Below are 14,967 nucleotides of genomic sequence, written 5' to 3' on the forward strand. Positions count from 1 at the left end.
ATCGAAACTTAAAATGTCGGCCGCCGCCAACTCTGCGGTGCGTGTCACCTCGGACCCACTCCCCGTGCCGCGTGCGCGTCCCCGGGCCGCGCGTCTTCCCCCCGCCTCGAGATAAAATCCAGCCTCCCGCGGCAGCGCACTGAACCGATCCCCCTCCCCCTCCTCGCGAAGTCCTACTGGCGCATCGCCGGTATGTCGTACCTCAAGTACTCCAGCATGTGCGCTGAGGTTGTGCGAGGGTGCCTGAAGGAGCCCTTCCTGACCAAGGTGAGTCACCACTTCCCCGTGAGCGCGCTCGCGACCCCCCGCGGTCCCTCGGATTACTCCCTCGCCTGTGCTCTCACGCCCGTTAAGAGCACGCGTGCTGACCTCGAAACACTCGTATCCCGCGTCCACAGGCGAAGCCCCGCGAGGCTGTGTACTTCAAGTCGGTCAAGTGGACCGACGGCAAGCCCGGGAAGCCCGGTGAGTAGCGAACCCGACCTGTCGCACGGAGCCCCCCTCGGGTGAGGGGGGGTTGGGCGATGACGATGAGATATTTTTAGGGTTTTTTCTCGACGAGACGCGCCCGTCGACCTCCTCGCTGACCGACGTCCCTCCTCCTTCCTCTCGCAGTCGTCACCGAGGTGATCCCCCCCGAGGTCACGAAATAAGGCGTTCGCGTGGTGTTAGGCTCCCTCGGGGCGAGGGAGCGCGGTATTTTTGTTGCTCCTGTAATATTTAGCTCTCACACTTCAAACAACGAGTCGCGGTCGTCGCGAGTGAACACTCGGCTTCGAACGTCGTGAATCGAACCGTTTACATTGATGATTACATCGAGCTAGCTGGCTGGCCTCACGCGAGCTCCCCCCTCTTGCACGCCTGCACCATGTCCAGGTAGATCTGGCACTTGGCGATCTCCCCAGAGTTCTCGTTGATGCAGTCAGAGAAGAGCTTCATCTGGTTCACGCAGGGGTTGCTGGAGGGCGCGGCCTGGCGGGGCTCCTCCGCGGGGCGCGCAGCCTCGTGGCCGCCGCCGCCGCCCATCATGGATCCGACCGCAGCGCGGGCGATGGAGGTACCGGTACCCCAGGCGGCACCCTGCGCGACCATGCCCGCGAGGCCCCCCATGACGGAACCGCCACCTCCCTGGGTCTGCTGAGCGGGGGGAGGGGCGTTGCTGTAGGTCGCGGGACGAGGAGGGGGCGCGCGCGCGCGACCGCCTCCGAAACCGCCACCGCCACCGCGACGACGACCCATCGTTCTCTTGAGTCTTCTCGGCTGCTTCCTGCGCGAGTTGCGCGTTGAGTAGTGATGACGCGTCCCCCAAGATCGTCACGCGCTCGCAAAAACAAAATCGCGAGGATCGAGGCGAGCAAAAATTTCCAGGCGGGCGTTTTCGCTTGCACACCACAAGTCCACGCCCCTCGCACTTCGCCATGAGCTACACCAGCTTTACAACGTGGGAGAACCGGGATGAATGGCCCGAGCCTCCCAAGGGATACTACTACATGCCCCCCGAGGAGGACATCATCAAGCTCCGCGAGGTGAACGGAGAGATACTCAACGACCCGCACAAGCCCCCTGCCGACTTTTACCTGTTCTCGAGGATAGTACAGGACCCGCAGAGGCGGTGCTTCCAGGGCAAACCCGGGGAGCTTCCGAGCGTCGGCGAGCGGTGCTCGTTCTATCTGAACAGCGATCAGCAGCCCTTCCGTCTCCGGGCGCTCGTGCGCAGCTCGGAGAGACTCGTCTCGCAGGACGGGGGCGCCGAAGCGAAGGTCGTGGCCGTGGGCGTTATGGAGCAGCTCGCTTTCCAGATAGGCAAGAACACGAAGCCCTTCCGTGGCGACGACGTTTACAAGCTAGACCTCGAGTACGTGACCATCGAAAACCCCGAGGGTAATGAGGAGAAGGTGTGGACGATCGTGGACATCCAGGTGGCCACCCCGGAAGAGAGGGGCGGGAAGAACTTCCACGCCCACGGGTGGCTTATGGAGAACATGCCGGACATCGGAAACAACATGGCACCGGAACAGAGGAATCGCACGTGGTGAGATTCGCCGACCGCTTTCAATAAGCACATTGATATCCGCACTGTAAAAAGAATTAGTGTCAATCACATCATCGCGCGGGGCTTGACGCGCCGTCGAAGCCCGGCAGGGGCAGGCCCTCGCCCCCGAGCCCGCCGCTTCCCCCGTTCTTGGTCGCAACCTCACCCTCCTCGATGCCCCCCCCGCCGCCGCCGCCCAGCTCCTCCATGCTGAACGTCCTCCTTTGACCCCTCGAGTTGGCCAGCTGCACGCTGTCGGACCCATCCGCGCCGAACGTCACGGCGTCGCCGTCGCGCGCGAATCCGTCCAGGAGGCACTCGCTCAGCGGGTTCTCCAGCAGCCGCTGCACCGTCCTTCGCATGGGCCGGGCGCCAAACTTGGGTGAGAACCCCTCCGCGAGGAGCAGGTCCTTGAAACCCTGATCGACGTCCACGGACACGCCCCGGCCCTTCGCCCTCGCGGTCACGGACGCCAGCATCAGGTCCGCGATGCGCCCAACCTCCGGCCGAGACAGCGGCTGGAAGACGATGATCTCGTCGAGCCTGTTGAGAAACTCGGGGCGGTACTTGGCGCCGAGCTCGCGCCTGACGTCCGCCTGAACCTTCTGGTAGGTGCTCCCCGCGCCGTTGTCGCCCTGGTCCATGGAGCGGAGGATGGCCTGCGACCCGACGTTGGAGGTCATGATGAGCATGGCGTTGGTAAAGTCCACCGTCCTGCCCTTGGAGTCGGTCAGCCGCCCATCCTCCAAAACCTGGAGCAAGATGTTGAAGACGTCCGGGTGCGCCTTCTCGATCTCATCCAGGAGCACGAGCGTGTGCGGGTTGCGACGCACCGCCTCGGTGAGCTGTCCTCCCTCGGTGAAGCCCACGTATCCCGGGGGCGGGCCCACGAGTCTGGACACGGCGAACGACTCCATGTACTCGCTCATGTCGATTCGCACCATGCTCTTCTCGGCTCCGTAGTACGACTGCGCGACAGCCTTGGCGAGCTCAGTCTTACCCACGCCGGTGGGACCCGCGAAGATCATGGACGCGACCGGCCTGCTGGCGTCGGCGAGCCCCGATCGCGCCCTGCGCACCGCGCGGCTTATCGCAGTCACCGCCTGGGACTGCCCGATGACGCGCTCGCCGATTGACTCCTCGATGTTGAGCAGCGTGGTGCTCTCATCCTCGCTGAGCTGCTGAACGGGGACGCCGGTCCACTGCGCGACGACGTCCGCGACGTGCGACGCGTCAACGACGGTCCCGCCCGCGAGCTGGACCATCGCGCCGGCCTCGTCCACGACGTCGATGGCCTTATCCGGGAGGAATCGATCGGTGATGTACCTCGTCGCGAGTTTGACCGCCGAGCTCAGCGCCTCCGGTTTGTACTGAACCCCGTGGTGCTCCTCGTACGTCTTCTTGAGACCCTTCAGGATCGTGAGGGAGTCCTCCGGCGACGGTTCGCCGATGCGCACCGGCTGGAAACGGCGCTCCAGGGCGGCGTCTTTCTCGATGTGCTTCCGGTATTCCTCCACGGTTGTCGCGCCCACGCACTGAATCTCGCCCCTCGCGAGCGCGGGTTTCATCAGGTTACCGGCGTCCATTCCCCCGTCCTCGCCGGTCCCGCCCGCGCCAACGAGCATGTGCAGCTCGTCGACGAACAGCACGATGTCCCCGGCGGCCTTGACCTCGTCGATGACGTTCTTGAGGCGTTCCTCAAACTCCCCGCGGTACTTGGTGTTGGCGAGGAGCAAGCCGAGCTGGAGCGATATCACGCGCTTGTTCTTGAGCCTCTCCGGGACGTCACCGTCGACGATGAGCTGCGCCAGCCCCTCCGCGATCGCGGTCTTCCCCACGCCCGGGTCTCCGACGAGGCACGGGTTGGACTTGCGTCGCCTGACGAGGATGCGAAGCACCCGCTCAACCTCCGAGTCGCGACCGAGCACGGGATCCAACTTCCCGGCTCGAGCATCCGCGGTCAGGTCCACGCCGCACTCCGCCAGCGCGCTGCCCTTCTTCTTCTTCCCCAGCTTCTTACCGGCGCCCACGAGCTCCTTCTTCTCGCCGTTGATCTCGTTGCGCATCGCGGCGACGTCGCAGTCGAGGTCGTCGACGAGTAAGCCGTGCGCTCCGCAGGTTTGGTCGGCGATCATCGCGAGCGCGAGCTCCTTGGTGCCCACCATGGCGTCGCCCGTGGAGGCCTCCGCCTCGGTGGAGACGCGCTCGAACAGCCTCTTGACGTCGGCCGAGAGCGGGATGAGCCCGTCGGCGACCTTACCGCCGTTCTTGAAGGGGTTCATGAGCTCGAGCTCGCTCACCCCCGCGCGTCGAGCGCACGCCTTGCGGATGGCGTCCTCGGTGCCGCCGAGCTTGTGCATGGCCGCGGACGTGTCGTTTCTCTGCTTGGCGATCGCGAGGAGCAAATGCTCGGTGCTAATTTCCGATCGCCGCAGTCGTTTGGCCTCGTCCATGCCGTCCTTCACCGCGGTCACCGCGTCGCCGTCGAACCGATCGAACATTGCTCGAGGGGAGACGCGCGGGGCACGGTTCGATCGGCGGGGGTTGACGCGGGACGACGCGACGCGGGACGCCGCGCGACGAGGCGCGGATAGGTCTCGCGCGCCGGGCGCGATGTGACGCGCGGCGGCGAGGCCGGTCATCGTGGCTCCGAGCCCTGACATGGTGCTGCGGGAGCGTGGAACCGGGAATGGCGAGCGTCCTCCGTGGCGCCAACCTGTGGATGTCCGTGGATGACGTGCCGCGCTCACGGCGGACCTGGCAGCTGGTCGGAACAGCTGACTCAAGAAACTCCGCATAAAATCGAGGGTTTAAATCCACTCGGCACCGCGGACCAAACAGAACGCGAACACGGGGAAATCGGAGACTACAGCACTCCGGGCTCCCACTCTCTGGCTCACCTGCTCACACCCATGATTGCACCGCCGAGGTTCAAGACTGTCGTGGTGAGCGTCGACGCGGGGTCCCACGTGGGAACCCTGCGCCTGAACCGACCCTCCAAGTCCAACGCCATCGACGGAGACATGTGGACGGAGATCCCGAAAGCGGTGCGTTGGCTGGACGACCAGGCCGAAGTCCGGGTGGTGGTGGTGACTGGCGCTGGGAAAAACTTTTGCGCGGGAATCGACGTGTCGAGCCCGGAATCACTGATGTCGCAGCTGGGGCAGGCGACGGCCGTGAAGTGCCCGGGGCGCAAGGCGGAGGCGCTGTTCAGGTGAGACGCATCGAGAGGAAAATCAACCCTATTTCACGACTGCTAACAACCCTCCGCCTTCAACGCCGCAGGCACATACGGGGGCTCCAGGACAGCTTCACGGCGTTCGAGAGGTGTCGTAAGCCGGTGATGTGCGCGGTGCAGGGCGCATGCTTCGGAGGGGGCGTGGACATGGCGGTAGCGTGCGACATTCGGTACTGCTCCGCGGATGCCAGATTCTGCGTCAAGGAGGTTGACCTGGCGATAACCGCCGACATCGGGACACTTCAGAGGCTTCCGACGCTCGTGGGACACGGCGTGGCGACGGAGATGGCGCTCACCGCGAGAGTCGTCGGCGCGGAGGAGGCGAGAGCCATCGGGCTCGTCACGGAGGTGGCGCCGAACGCGGCGGCGCTGGAGGCGTTGGCGGGGGAGCGCGCGAGGGCGCTCGCGGCCAAGTCCCCGCTCGCCGCGCAGGGGACGAAGCAGGCGATGCTGCACGCGAGGGACCACAGCGTGAGGGAGGGTTTGGAGTTTGTGGCGATGATGAACTCGGCCAGGCTGACGTCGGAGGACCTCGGCGAGGCGATGGCCGCCAAGTTCGCCGGGCGAGCGCCGACGTTTTCGAAACTGTAATAGTAGTCGGCTCGCGTTACAACACCCGATTCCTAGTGTCTCGCCGTCGATCACCGCCGCGCTCGCGCGTGGTGCGTCGATCGACGCTCGTGCTATGCGCGCGGGTCTGTCCCGCGCGTGTGCTAATATCCGCTACGCCTCGCCGCTCTACGCTCATCAGAACGGCGCGGCGATGATCTTCGGTTTGGAACGGGTTCGAGGCGAGGTGATCACCGGTCCCAGCTTGGGGTCCATCCGCATCTGCTGCACGATGTCCCACTGGTACTTCAGACTGGTCGTCGCCGGGCTCGGCACGACCTTGCCCCACCGCCGCGGGCCGCCGTACCAGAACCTCTGCCACAGCGTCCTATCCCGCTCGCCGTCGTTCCCCTCGCGCTGCCGCTCCCGCACCGGGCTCCCCTTTGCCTTCTTCTTCCCCCCCTTCGTCTTCTCCGCGGGAACCTCCACGACGGGTACCACGCCCGGCCCGTTCGTGTGCATGTCCATCGCGCTCGTCTCGCCGTTCCGCTCGCACGCCACGAGCGTCGGCGCGAGGCTCGCATCCGGCGCGGCGCCGGCGACCCCCCCCGTTCGCATGACGGGCATTGCGGGCGCCGTGGCCTTGATGATCGCCTTGCCGGCGCACTGCGCCATGAAAGAGTCGTACGCCGCCTTGATGTCGATTTGTTTCTTAAGCCCCTCGAACTTGCGCTGCACCGGCCGGAGGTACGCGCCGTCCGTGGATGGATCGGACACAAAGTCGAAGGTGATGAGCTCAAAGTCCTCCTGGATGTAGACGTACCCGTCCTTCTCGGAGAGCGTGGCCCACCCGCGCGAGGACATTCCCAGCCTGTTTCCCGCGACGTACAGGTCCCTCAGCATCGTACCCGCGTGCGTTGGGAGCACCTCGACGTAGCCCATGAGGTCGTCGCCCTGCCAGTGGTAGTCGAGCACCTGGTGACTCACGTTGGCCAGGTTGAGCGAGCGAAAGGTCGGGGAGGCTGGCGGGGGATGGTCAAGCTCGCCGAGCGCGCGGCACATGCGGACGTGCGCGCTGTAGAAGACCGAGGCCTCTCGCTGCAGGAGGTGCTTCGGGTACACCCTGCCGTTCCTGTTGCGTGCGTTGGCTCGTCCGAGGATGCCTGAGGGGGGAATGAGGTCAGCGCTTCCGACGGAATTCCTTGGGGCGCGTCCGCCGGGCACGGTTTTCGCTTGGCAAGCACGATCATGGACGACTCGGTCGGGGCCGCGGGGCGCGCGCATTGGGATGGAAACTCACCGTACACGATCAACCTTCCCTCATTCAGTGCAAGTGACCTCGCGCAAAGATCTACCCGCTTCAGGCGGTCAGCCTCGGAGAAGCCGTCGCCCGACGCCTCCCGCTGCACCGAGCAGCACCCCCCCATCTCTCACGGAATTCCCAGCTCTCGGTGAAATTCCGCCCGGAGGTTGCCGGCTGGCCTGCGGGGATTCACTCCGCGCTTCGCGATTGACCCGCGCGCAATACGCGTGGATCGTCCGAGCCGACGGGCTCTCCTGAGGGCGTCGAGCTGTCTCGCGCAAGCCCCGACTGGCGAGCCACCCCGGACGGCTGCGCTTGTCCTTAATCCGGAAACCAAGGGCCGAGTTTCGTGTCGCGACCAAATCACTGCGATCACCGACAGGAGGGAGCCCGACAGCAGGACAGGATTTGGGGCTGAGAAAACGCGACTGAGCGCTCGCGCCGCCGAGCCATTCGAGATTGCTACGCGATTCATACCTACGAGCTAAAGTCTACCTTGTCAAGGAGCCTAACGCGCAGCGCCTCTCGTCCTCTTCATCCCTTTCTTGCTGTCCTTGCCTTCGTCGTTGGGCCACATGCAGAATACCCCTCGGGTCTCGCGGCCGCCGCTGAACTGCGTCCAGTCACCAGCCAGCAACGTAGCGCTCGCAAACCCGGATAGCCTCAGCCGCGCCCTCCCGTGCTGCAAAGAGCCGAACATCTCTCCAGGGAGACCACCGCAGTCCGTGTACGTCCCGTCCAGCACCACCTCTTGTTCTTCGGAGTCGACGTGAACCTTGCCGCGAAGCGTCAGGTTTCCAACAGTGTCCTTGATCCAACCGGTAACTTTACCCTCAGGGGTCACCGTCAGCGTGGCTCGGAAAACGCTGTCAACGCTGAAGCGATAAGGATCGCGAGAAGACATATTTCCAGATATGCTGAGGCGCGTTCCAAACCATGATCCAGACATTGACGTCGCAGTGGAGGGCTCGCCGATTCTCTCCAGTCGAAGCCTCTGGCCGTGAGGTGGTCGCCCGCCGCGAGGCCACGGGCCGCGGCCCGGCATGTTCGGGATGATCGGCACACGATCGTCGCCGTCGCTCGGCACTGGATCAGCGGGTGTGAGGTACGGGTGAGATGGTAGCGGTACACCGTGATACGACTCCCTTCCAGGCTCGCCGAGCAGCGCTAGAGGCCCCACGAAGAGAGCAACGGCGATGCTCGGAGGCACCCTTTCCCATTTATGAAATTTCGGCACGGTCGCGTTGTCAAGCGCCTGTGTTTGAGGCACACCCCCAAGTGCCGCAGCTAACGCATCGTCGTTGGTCTCCATTTCACAAACAGGAAAATCCCACGTCCAGCCGATAACAGGACGTGCGTCCAGTTCTTTCTCTTCGGTAACACCATAACGCATAGCCCGATAAGGATGCTTAATCAACCCCATTTGCCCAGCCCAAAGCACTTGACTATCATAATCGAACTTCTTATCGAGGAAAGTCGCGCGCACAACTTCGCTCCTGGTGATGAGGGCACTCAACAACAGGCTCGATGCGTACATCGCCTGGCGACATTCTTTTCTATTTAGTTCGATAGCTTTGTCCAGGTCGAGGTCCGTTGGTCTTTCCTCCATGGACGGTCCATTGAAACGTCGCAGCTCGCGATGACGTAGATTGCTCTCTGTGTAATGATCTATCTTCCAGAACATTTCGTACGTCTTCTCCAACATATCGTTCACACGAATGGTCTCCTCGGTCCTGTTGAGGTGTCTCGATGCGTTAATAGCGGCAGCGAGTACTGTACAGCAGCCGGCCAACTCCTCCAAAATGCCTGCGCTACACCTAATGTCAAACTCGTTGCAGCCGCCGGCGGGAGTCCGTTCGCGTGTGTAATGATCGAAGTTCTCGAGCGCATAATACCTGTCCATGAAGAGTTCCCTGTATGACTCCACTGGCCACACGGGATCGTCCCACATCCGCTGAAACAGCTGCCTCCAAAGGTGCTCATCCACCGCCTGGTGCAGCGATCGGGATAAGGTCGAGAACCTGCATATCTCGGCTGGGTCGAGGTGAGCGAGCACGTTTCCGAGGGTTGGTGCGTCAAGATCAAGTATGCTCGCCCCCGATACACCGGCTTCGGCATCTCCCGACCCCGGCGCCATGGTTCAGTCGACCTCCACGCGCGCCTTTCGAGTGAGGGTCTTCGAGGAAAGATTCGCGAAACTCGAGGTGACTTGGCACTGCTTGTCGCTGAGAAACTCGACCGCGAGTGCCCGGGACGGAGCCTCAACGCGACGCTCGTGGTTTGCGATACATCGAAACGTTTCGTGTACATCCTACTCGTTCATTTCATTCGTCTCCCCCCGCGCTGTCCGCCGGCGTGGCCGCCCCAAACTCCGTCCCCGGCGTGTCAGCCCCCGAGTCCTCCCCGGCTCTGCGTCGCTTTGACGCACTCGGCTCTTCGCCGGCGGAGACCGCCGAGGGGGTCCCCGCCTCGCTGTCTCCCTCGCCCATGTCGCGCGTGGGCCTCTTCTTCCTCGGCGGCAACACCCTCGTGGGCCCGCTCGGTCCCCCCGGCGTGTGGGTCACCGCGTGCCCGCTCAGGTACGCCTGCTTGAGCTGATCGAGCGTCGGTCCGTCGGCTTCGCCGTACCGCACGCTCTTCCACCCGTCGTCAGCCTTCTTGCCCGGGTTGGCGATGCGCTTGCAGAAGATGGCCCACGCGGATGGAGAGTTGTACTCGTTGCCCTCGAACTTGATCACGCCCTCGGCGTCGAGCTCGGCGGACCAGGTCTTGTTGAGGTAGGAGATCCAGAGCGCATCCGGGCCCGCCTGCATGTGCCCGGACTCTACGAGCATCTTGAGCGACACCGCGGACCTGCCGGGTCTGTTGGGCAGACCCGACAGGATCTTCCCGCCGGACGCGCGGGTGTTCTTATCCGACGACGGTCTGAGGTTACCCCGCCCGGACAGGGACTTGGCGGTGGGAACCTCGCTCCTGCCCTGGCCGCGTCTCGCCTCGTGCCTCTGCGCCCACAGGATCTTCGACTTGAGCAGCCACTGCTCGGGGTCCTCCCTCCACAGGCGGGCCATCTCGGTCGCGATCTCGCGGCGCTCCTCGCGAATCCTCCACACATCGTGCTCCTGGATCGTACGTCGCGCGGGCGGGGGGTAGCGAGGTGAGTCATCGAGCGGCGGGTCGGGGTAGATCTTAGGGAACATCCGGGGGCGAGGGCTTTCGCGCGGGGCGGGAGTTTTCGATGCGCAGCGGGGCGAGATCGGGGCGGTGGTGGGGTCGATTCGCGAGTACCGGGCGCTCACCAGCTCCTGCGGGGTCTTATGCACCTCAGCCGCCGCGGCGTAGTCTTCCTCGTCGCTCTCCTCGGGCTCCTCGGGGGGCACCGGAAGCGCCCCGATCCAATAGCCCTTGCAGTCGCCGATGCCGCTGATGGCCAGGTACGGCTGCGCGGTGTCTGGGGTGAGGGATCCGTAGAACTGTATGTCCTTGAGAGGCGGCGGGAGCAAAATCTCCTGCTGCCCGCCCTCCGCCTTGACACCACCGGTTTGGACCATCGCCGCCGTCGTGACCGGTGCGTGATGCCCTATGATGCTCCTTGACAGATCTGTTGACAGGAGATTTCTTCGCTCGCTCGTTCCAGTCTGACTCGAATTTCGCCTGGCGCTCCATTGCTCACCTCGCCGAGCATGGGTCCGAGCGGTGAATGGCGCGGGAGCCCTGCTGGCACCAGCCGAAGCCCCCCTTCAAGCCCCGCCCGCTCCACCGGGGGACTGCTCGCCAAACCCGCCGAGTCCCTGCAGAGCATCAAGGAGCACGTCAAGTCCAGAATCGCGGGCGGCGACCCGTGCTCGCTCGAGGAGTGCAAGCGCCTCCTCCGAGATGTGGTCGCCGCGAGCGAGGCTCAGGCGTCCGAGGACTTCCACCTCCTCACGTCATTGTCCGAACAGGTCGCCCAGGTGGGCCAGGAGGACACGTTGGTCGGCCTCACCGCGGGCGCCCCGGATTTCAACACGGAGACGCGCGAGCTCATCGACTCGATCCTCTTCGCGCAGGAGCGCGATGCGGGCGGCGCGCGACACGTCGCGGTGGACTCGCACGCCGGGAACACCGGCGTGGCGGCGGAGAGGGTGCGTGCAAAGGTGAACCAGCGGCTCGTGGACCTGATCGACATCGCGTCGGTGTGCAGGGCGGAGCGGATACAGCTGCTCGCGGAGCTCGTCACCGCGTCCAGGAATCGACCAGCGCCCGCGCCCGCCGCGTTCACGCGACTCTCCCCGTCGGACGGCAAGAAGCTGCTCACGCCCTGATTCGCGTGAGAGCATCGCGACACTTAGACACCGAACAGTCATAGCAGCTAAGCTACTACTAAACGTTAGCGTGTAACAACAACAGCAACAACGACAACAAGACGACGACTCATTTCGTCTCAACGCCGGTACCTCGGGTCCTCATCCGGCGGACCCGGCGGCCTCCGCGGGGCGAGCACCGCGAAGCTGTTCCCCTGGGGAGGAGGCGGCCCGCCCCTGGCTCCCCTACCTCCCCTGCCCCCGTTGGGCGGGCCCGGATATCCCCGTCCGCCCGCGCCCATCGGAGGCTGCGGGTAGCCCCCCATCATCGGAGGTTGCGGGTAGCCCCCCATCGGAGGTTGCGGGGGATATCCGCCGTAATTACCCCGCCCGTACGCGGGCTGCTGCTGGTGGAACCCATGGTGATTACCCTGCGCACCCTGCGGGGGACCGTGCGCGTAGTGCATCACGGCACCCCCCGGCCCTCCCGCGTGCACGCTCGCCTGGAGCAGCCTGTGCGCCCCCGCGCTGAGCCCCGGCGCGTGTGAGCCGTTTTGACGCGAGCCCCCGAGTCCCATCGGCCCCGGGCCCCGGCGCGCCGGGTGCGGGAACTCCTGCGCGCCGTGCGGTCCCCGCGGTTCGTCCACGTGCCACAGCTTGGGCGCCGGTGGCATATCGTGCGGGTTCACCACCGGGTCCGGGAGACGGACGCCCGGCATGAGCACCGGCGGGACGAACCTCTCCGTCGGGCCCGGGAGCTTGAGGCACACCGCGAGCACCTGGTTGTTCCGAACGTCATCCTGCGATTTCATCGGCGAGGGCATCACGGCCGGGCAGGTCTCACCGTTGACCAGGATCATCTCGCCGTTCATGTTCCCGCTCGCCGCGGGGTTCATGTGCTTGGTCTTCTTGGCGTCGCGGCTCGGGTTCTCATCCTCCAGCTCGTAAATCTCTCGCGCCAGCGGGTGGCTCGCGTGGCAGAGGAGAGTCTCCAGGTTCGTCGTGTTCCGCCGCTTCTCCTCGTTGGTCAACGTGCAGTCCAGCGACCGGGTCTCCGCGAGCAGCCTCTTCTCGTCGATCCACGGCAGCAGCGCCACCGCCTGCCACGTGAACCGTTTCCCGTTCATGTCCAGGTCGAACTTTTCCGGGTAAAAGTCGATGATGGGCGAATCCGGATCCTTCATCAACGGATGAAATGCGGGAGGCAGCGCGTGGGACGACGCCGCGGGCAGCACGCCCATGAGCTGCTCGAAAGGCCGGAAGGGCTCGCCGAGGTCGAACTCGGTGGATATCTCGTGAAGGTTCACGAGGTCCGTGGCGAATGGCGCGTAGTGGTAGGGGTAGTACCAGTTCCACGAGCAGCAACCCTCGTAGTAGTACCTGCACACCCAGTATAAGCCTCGGACGTATTCGGTGACCATGCCGCGGATGATGCCGTCGGCGGTTTCGTCGTTTGCGCTCATCTTGGTCTGATAGTACCGCCCCTTCCAACCCGCCTCGCCCAGTCGCACGGGATCGTTATCCATTTCGTCGAGTTTGTCCCCTTTCTCCTTCATCACCGCCTCGAGCTGCTTGTTGAATGAGTCCACGTCAATTTCTTTCAGCTCCACGTCGTTGGCCTTGTCCGGCGGAGGCGTCTCCGTCAGTTTCTTCCAGTACTCAGCCTCGTCCTCCTTCTTGGCGTCGCCGACGTCCTTGGCGCCGTCCTCCTTGGCGCGCTTGGCGGCGTCTTCCCCGGCATCCTTCCCCTTGGACTCCGAATCGGGAGCTGGTCTCTTTTGGGCTGGCGCGTTCTTTCCGAGGAGCTTGGCGCGGAGCAACTCCGCCGCGCTCTTGTTCGCCTCACCCGTCGCTGCCAACGGCTTGGGCGGCGCCGGCGGCGGGGGTGCACCCCTTCCCACGGCGGTGTACGTCTGCCCGGCCATCGCCCCCGCCTGTATGTGACGATCGGACGCGTTAATCGAGCCGGCGAACCTCTTTCCCGCTTGATCCTCGTGCTTGTACATGCAGGAATCACCGCGGGTGCACTGCCCGCGGAGGAACTGGCGGCACACCTCGTTCTGCCCGCGCGCCTTGCGATCCTTCTGCTGCTTCTGCCGCTGTCTCATGCGGTGCTCGGTCCGGGCTCGCTTTTGGAAGATGGCCTCCTCGTGCGTCCCCACGATTTGCACAAACTTCTCGACCCTTCGCAGATCCGGCTTGCCGTCGCAGCACAGGTACCCTCCCAGGTTCGGCAGCTCCTGCCTGTACACCGTCATGATCAGGTCGATCGCGCCCTCCCTGATCTCCAGCGTGGGCGAGTGCGGCAAGAAATCGTTACCCACGAAGAAGCACATGAAGACGAAATCGTCAAACACGCGCTCCTGGTCGTATCCGCCCCACGGCAGATCGACCCGGTGCCCGCCGGCGGAGACCGGATGCAGGTCCATGGCGAGATACTCGCGCAGCACCGCGACGGACAGGAGCTGATAGGGCTTGCGCGCGATCGAGGGCTTGTCCTTGGGGACCTGACCGAGGAGCCTGTCGCGATCGGACGGCATATCCGGCTCTGGCGCGTTCTTCTGAAAGACAACCTCGCGGAGGATCCAAAAGTTTGGCTCGTGCGTCGCGAGCGCCAACATGATGAGATCCGCGTCGAGGCCGTACACGACGTGCTTGGTGTTCGGGTCGAAGCCCTTGAGTCCCCTCTGCTGCCTGATGTAGTGCATGGCCTTGTGCTCGCCCTCTCCGGGGACGGAAGCGTCGGACATGATCACCTTGACTCCCCGCCACGCGGGATCCGTGTTCATCCTCTGGTGCACATAGTACTGAAGCGCGGCGCTGAGGCGGCCCATGAAGGGCGTGCCCGGCGTGATGACGTTGCTGTCGAACGCCTCGGACTTTTGCCTCGGCGGGACGTTGACTCCCTCTCGCCTGAGCTTCTCCCTGAGTTTCTCGTCCTCCTCCTCCTTCTCCTTGGCCTCCTGCGCGGCGCGAAATCGACGCGATCGCTGCTGATTCATCTTGGCCCTCGGCGCGACGCCGTCGATGGCCATGTACAGCAGCTTCCGCGGGCGGATCATGGCGAAGAGCCTGTCGATGTAGTCGAAGATGCACTCGAACACCTCTTCCTCGGTGGTTGGCGCCGGGCGATCCTCCGGGTGGAAGCACGGGTGGATGATGCCGTTCATGTCGAGGTACAGGTTATCGAACTCCTGGCCGTTGGGGTTGGGCCCGGTGCAGTCCACGGGCACCTTCATGCCGTTCATGTCCCATGGCTCGTCCTCGACGACATCCTTGATGATCAGAGGGTACTTCTCGCTGAGCCAGCGGTAGAAGGCGGGAACTCCCATGTCGACAACAACCTAAAGATCCGAGCCGCCGCCAAAAAGTGCCGAACAAGGCTGGCGGTTCCTCACCCCGCGAGGAGCGGGTTGACGAGGAAGTGTGGGTGGTCGCGCGCGCGCCACGTTCTTAACGAGTATGACCGCGTGGACTGTGTGATATCGTTCGATGCTCCGCGCGTGTGTGCACCGCGCTTCGCACTGTCCCTCGCACGCAATCGGCGCCTGCATTTTCTCGGCCT

The 14,967-nt window shown here is 64.3% G+C and overlaps 10 protein-coding genes across 10 annotated transcripts; 4 read left to right on the forward strand and 6 right to left on the reverse strand.

The window, feature by feature from the left end:
* Positions 1-13: 13 nt before the first annotated feature.
* On the forward strand, positions 14-653 carry MICPUN_56200 (H+-or Na+-translocating f-type, v-type and A-type ATPase superfamily; the record flags this gene model as incomplete). The annotated part of the gene is made up of 4 exons (XM_002499509.1): positions 14-37; positions 172-267; positions 399-465; positions 616-653. 4 exons carry the CDS (start codon positions 14-16, stop codon positions 651-653), a joined length of 225 nt encoding a protein of 74 aa, XP_002499555.1.
* A 133-nt stretch (positions 654-786) lies between these two features.
* Positions 787-1,279, reverse strand: MICPUN_107763 (predicted protein). Its single transcript, XM_002499989.1, has one exon. It carries the CDS (start codon positions 1,237-1,239, stop codon positions 835-837), a length of 405 nt encoding a protein of 134 aa, XP_002500035.1. The 5' UTR covers positions 1,240-1,279; the 3' UTR covers positions 787-834.
* Positions 1,280-1,418: 139 nt separating this feature from the next.
* On the forward strand, positions 1,419-2,036 carry MICPUN_56198 (predicted protein; the record flags this gene model as incomplete). The annotated part of the gene is made up of 1 exon (XM_002499510.1): positions 1,419-2,036. The coding sequence occupies one exon, from the start codon at positions 1,419-1,421 to the stop codon at positions 2,034-2,036; it is 618 nt and encodes a 205-aa protein (XP_002499556.1).
* Positions 2,037-2,316: 280 nt separating this feature from the next.
* Positions 2,317-4,533, reverse strand: MICPUN_65881 (predicted protein; the record flags this gene model as incomplete). The annotated part of the gene is made up of 1 exon (XM_002499990.1): positions 2,317-4,533. A coding segment is annotated over one exon (2,217 nt), but the record flags the coding sequence as incomplete, so codon positions are not given.
* A 411-nt stretch (positions 4,534-4,944) lies between these two features.
* On the forward strand, positions 4,945-5,864 carry MICPUN_78473 (predicted protein; the record flags this gene model as incomplete). Its single annotated transcript, XM_002499511.1, has 2 exons — positions 4,945-5,246; positions 5,318-5,864. 2 exons carry the CDS (start codon positions 4,945-4,947, stop codon positions 5,859-5,861), a joined length of 846 nt encoding a protein of 281 aa, XP_002499557.1. The 3' UTR covers positions 5,862-5,864.
* MICPUN_105166 (predicted protein) lies at positions 5,853-7,400 on the reverse strand. Its single transcript, XM_002499991.1, has 2 exons — positions 7,120-7,400; positions 5,853-6,982 (listed from the first exon to the last, which is right to left on the reverse strand). The coding sequence occupies exons 1-2, from the start codon at positions 7,244-7,246 to the stop codon at positions 6,018-6,020; spliced, it is 1,092 nt and encodes a 363-aa protein (XP_002500037.1). The 5' UTR covers positions 7,247-7,400; the 3' UTR covers positions 5,853-6,017.
* Positions 7,401-7,630: 230 nt separating this feature from the next.
* On the reverse strand, positions 7,631-9,259 carry MICPUN_56194 (predicted protein; the record flags this gene model as incomplete). The annotated part of the gene is made up of 1 exon (XM_002499992.1): positions 7,631-9,259. The coding sequence occupies one exon, from the start codon at positions 9,257-9,259 to the stop codon at positions 7,631-7,633; it is 1,629 nt and encodes a 542-aa protein (XP_002500038.1).
* Positions 9,260-9,446: 187 nt separating this feature from the next.
* MICPUN_98973 (predicted protein) lies at positions 9,447-10,190 on the reverse strand (the record flags this gene model as incomplete). The annotated part of the gene is made up of 1 exon (XM_002499993.1): positions 9,447-10,190. One exon carries the CDS (start codon positions 10,188-10,190, stop codon positions 9,447-9,449), a length of 744 nt encoding a protein of 247 aa, XP_002500039.1.
* Positions 10,191-10,802: 612 nt separating this feature from the next.
* On the forward strand, positions 10,803-11,423 carry MICPUN_98972 (predicted protein; the record flags this gene model as incomplete). Its single annotated transcript, XM_002499512.1, has 1 exon — positions 10,803-11,423. One exon carries the CDS (start codon positions 10,803-10,805, stop codon positions 11,421-11,423), a length of 621 nt encoding a protein of 206 aa, XP_002499558.1.
* Positions 11,424-13,244: 1,821 nt separating this feature from the next.
* Positions 13,245-14,572, reverse strand: MICPUN_98971 (predicted protein; the record flags this gene model as incomplete). The annotated part of the gene is made up of 2 exons (XM_002499994.1): positions 13,245-13,336; positions 13,915-14,572. The coding sequence occupies 2 exons, from the start codon at positions 14,570-14,572 to the stop codon at positions 13,245-13,247; spliced, it is 750 nt and encodes a 249-aa protein (XP_002500040.1).
* Positions 14,573-14,967: the final 395 nt, after the last annotated feature.

Source organism: Micromonas commoda, chromosome 2 (genome assembly GCF_000090985.2).
Source record: "Micromonas commoda chromosome 2, complete sequence".
NCBI classification, from domain to species: Eukaryota; Viridiplantae; Chlorophyta; class Mamiellophyceae; order Mamiellales; family Mamiellaceae; genus Micromonas; species Micromonas commoda.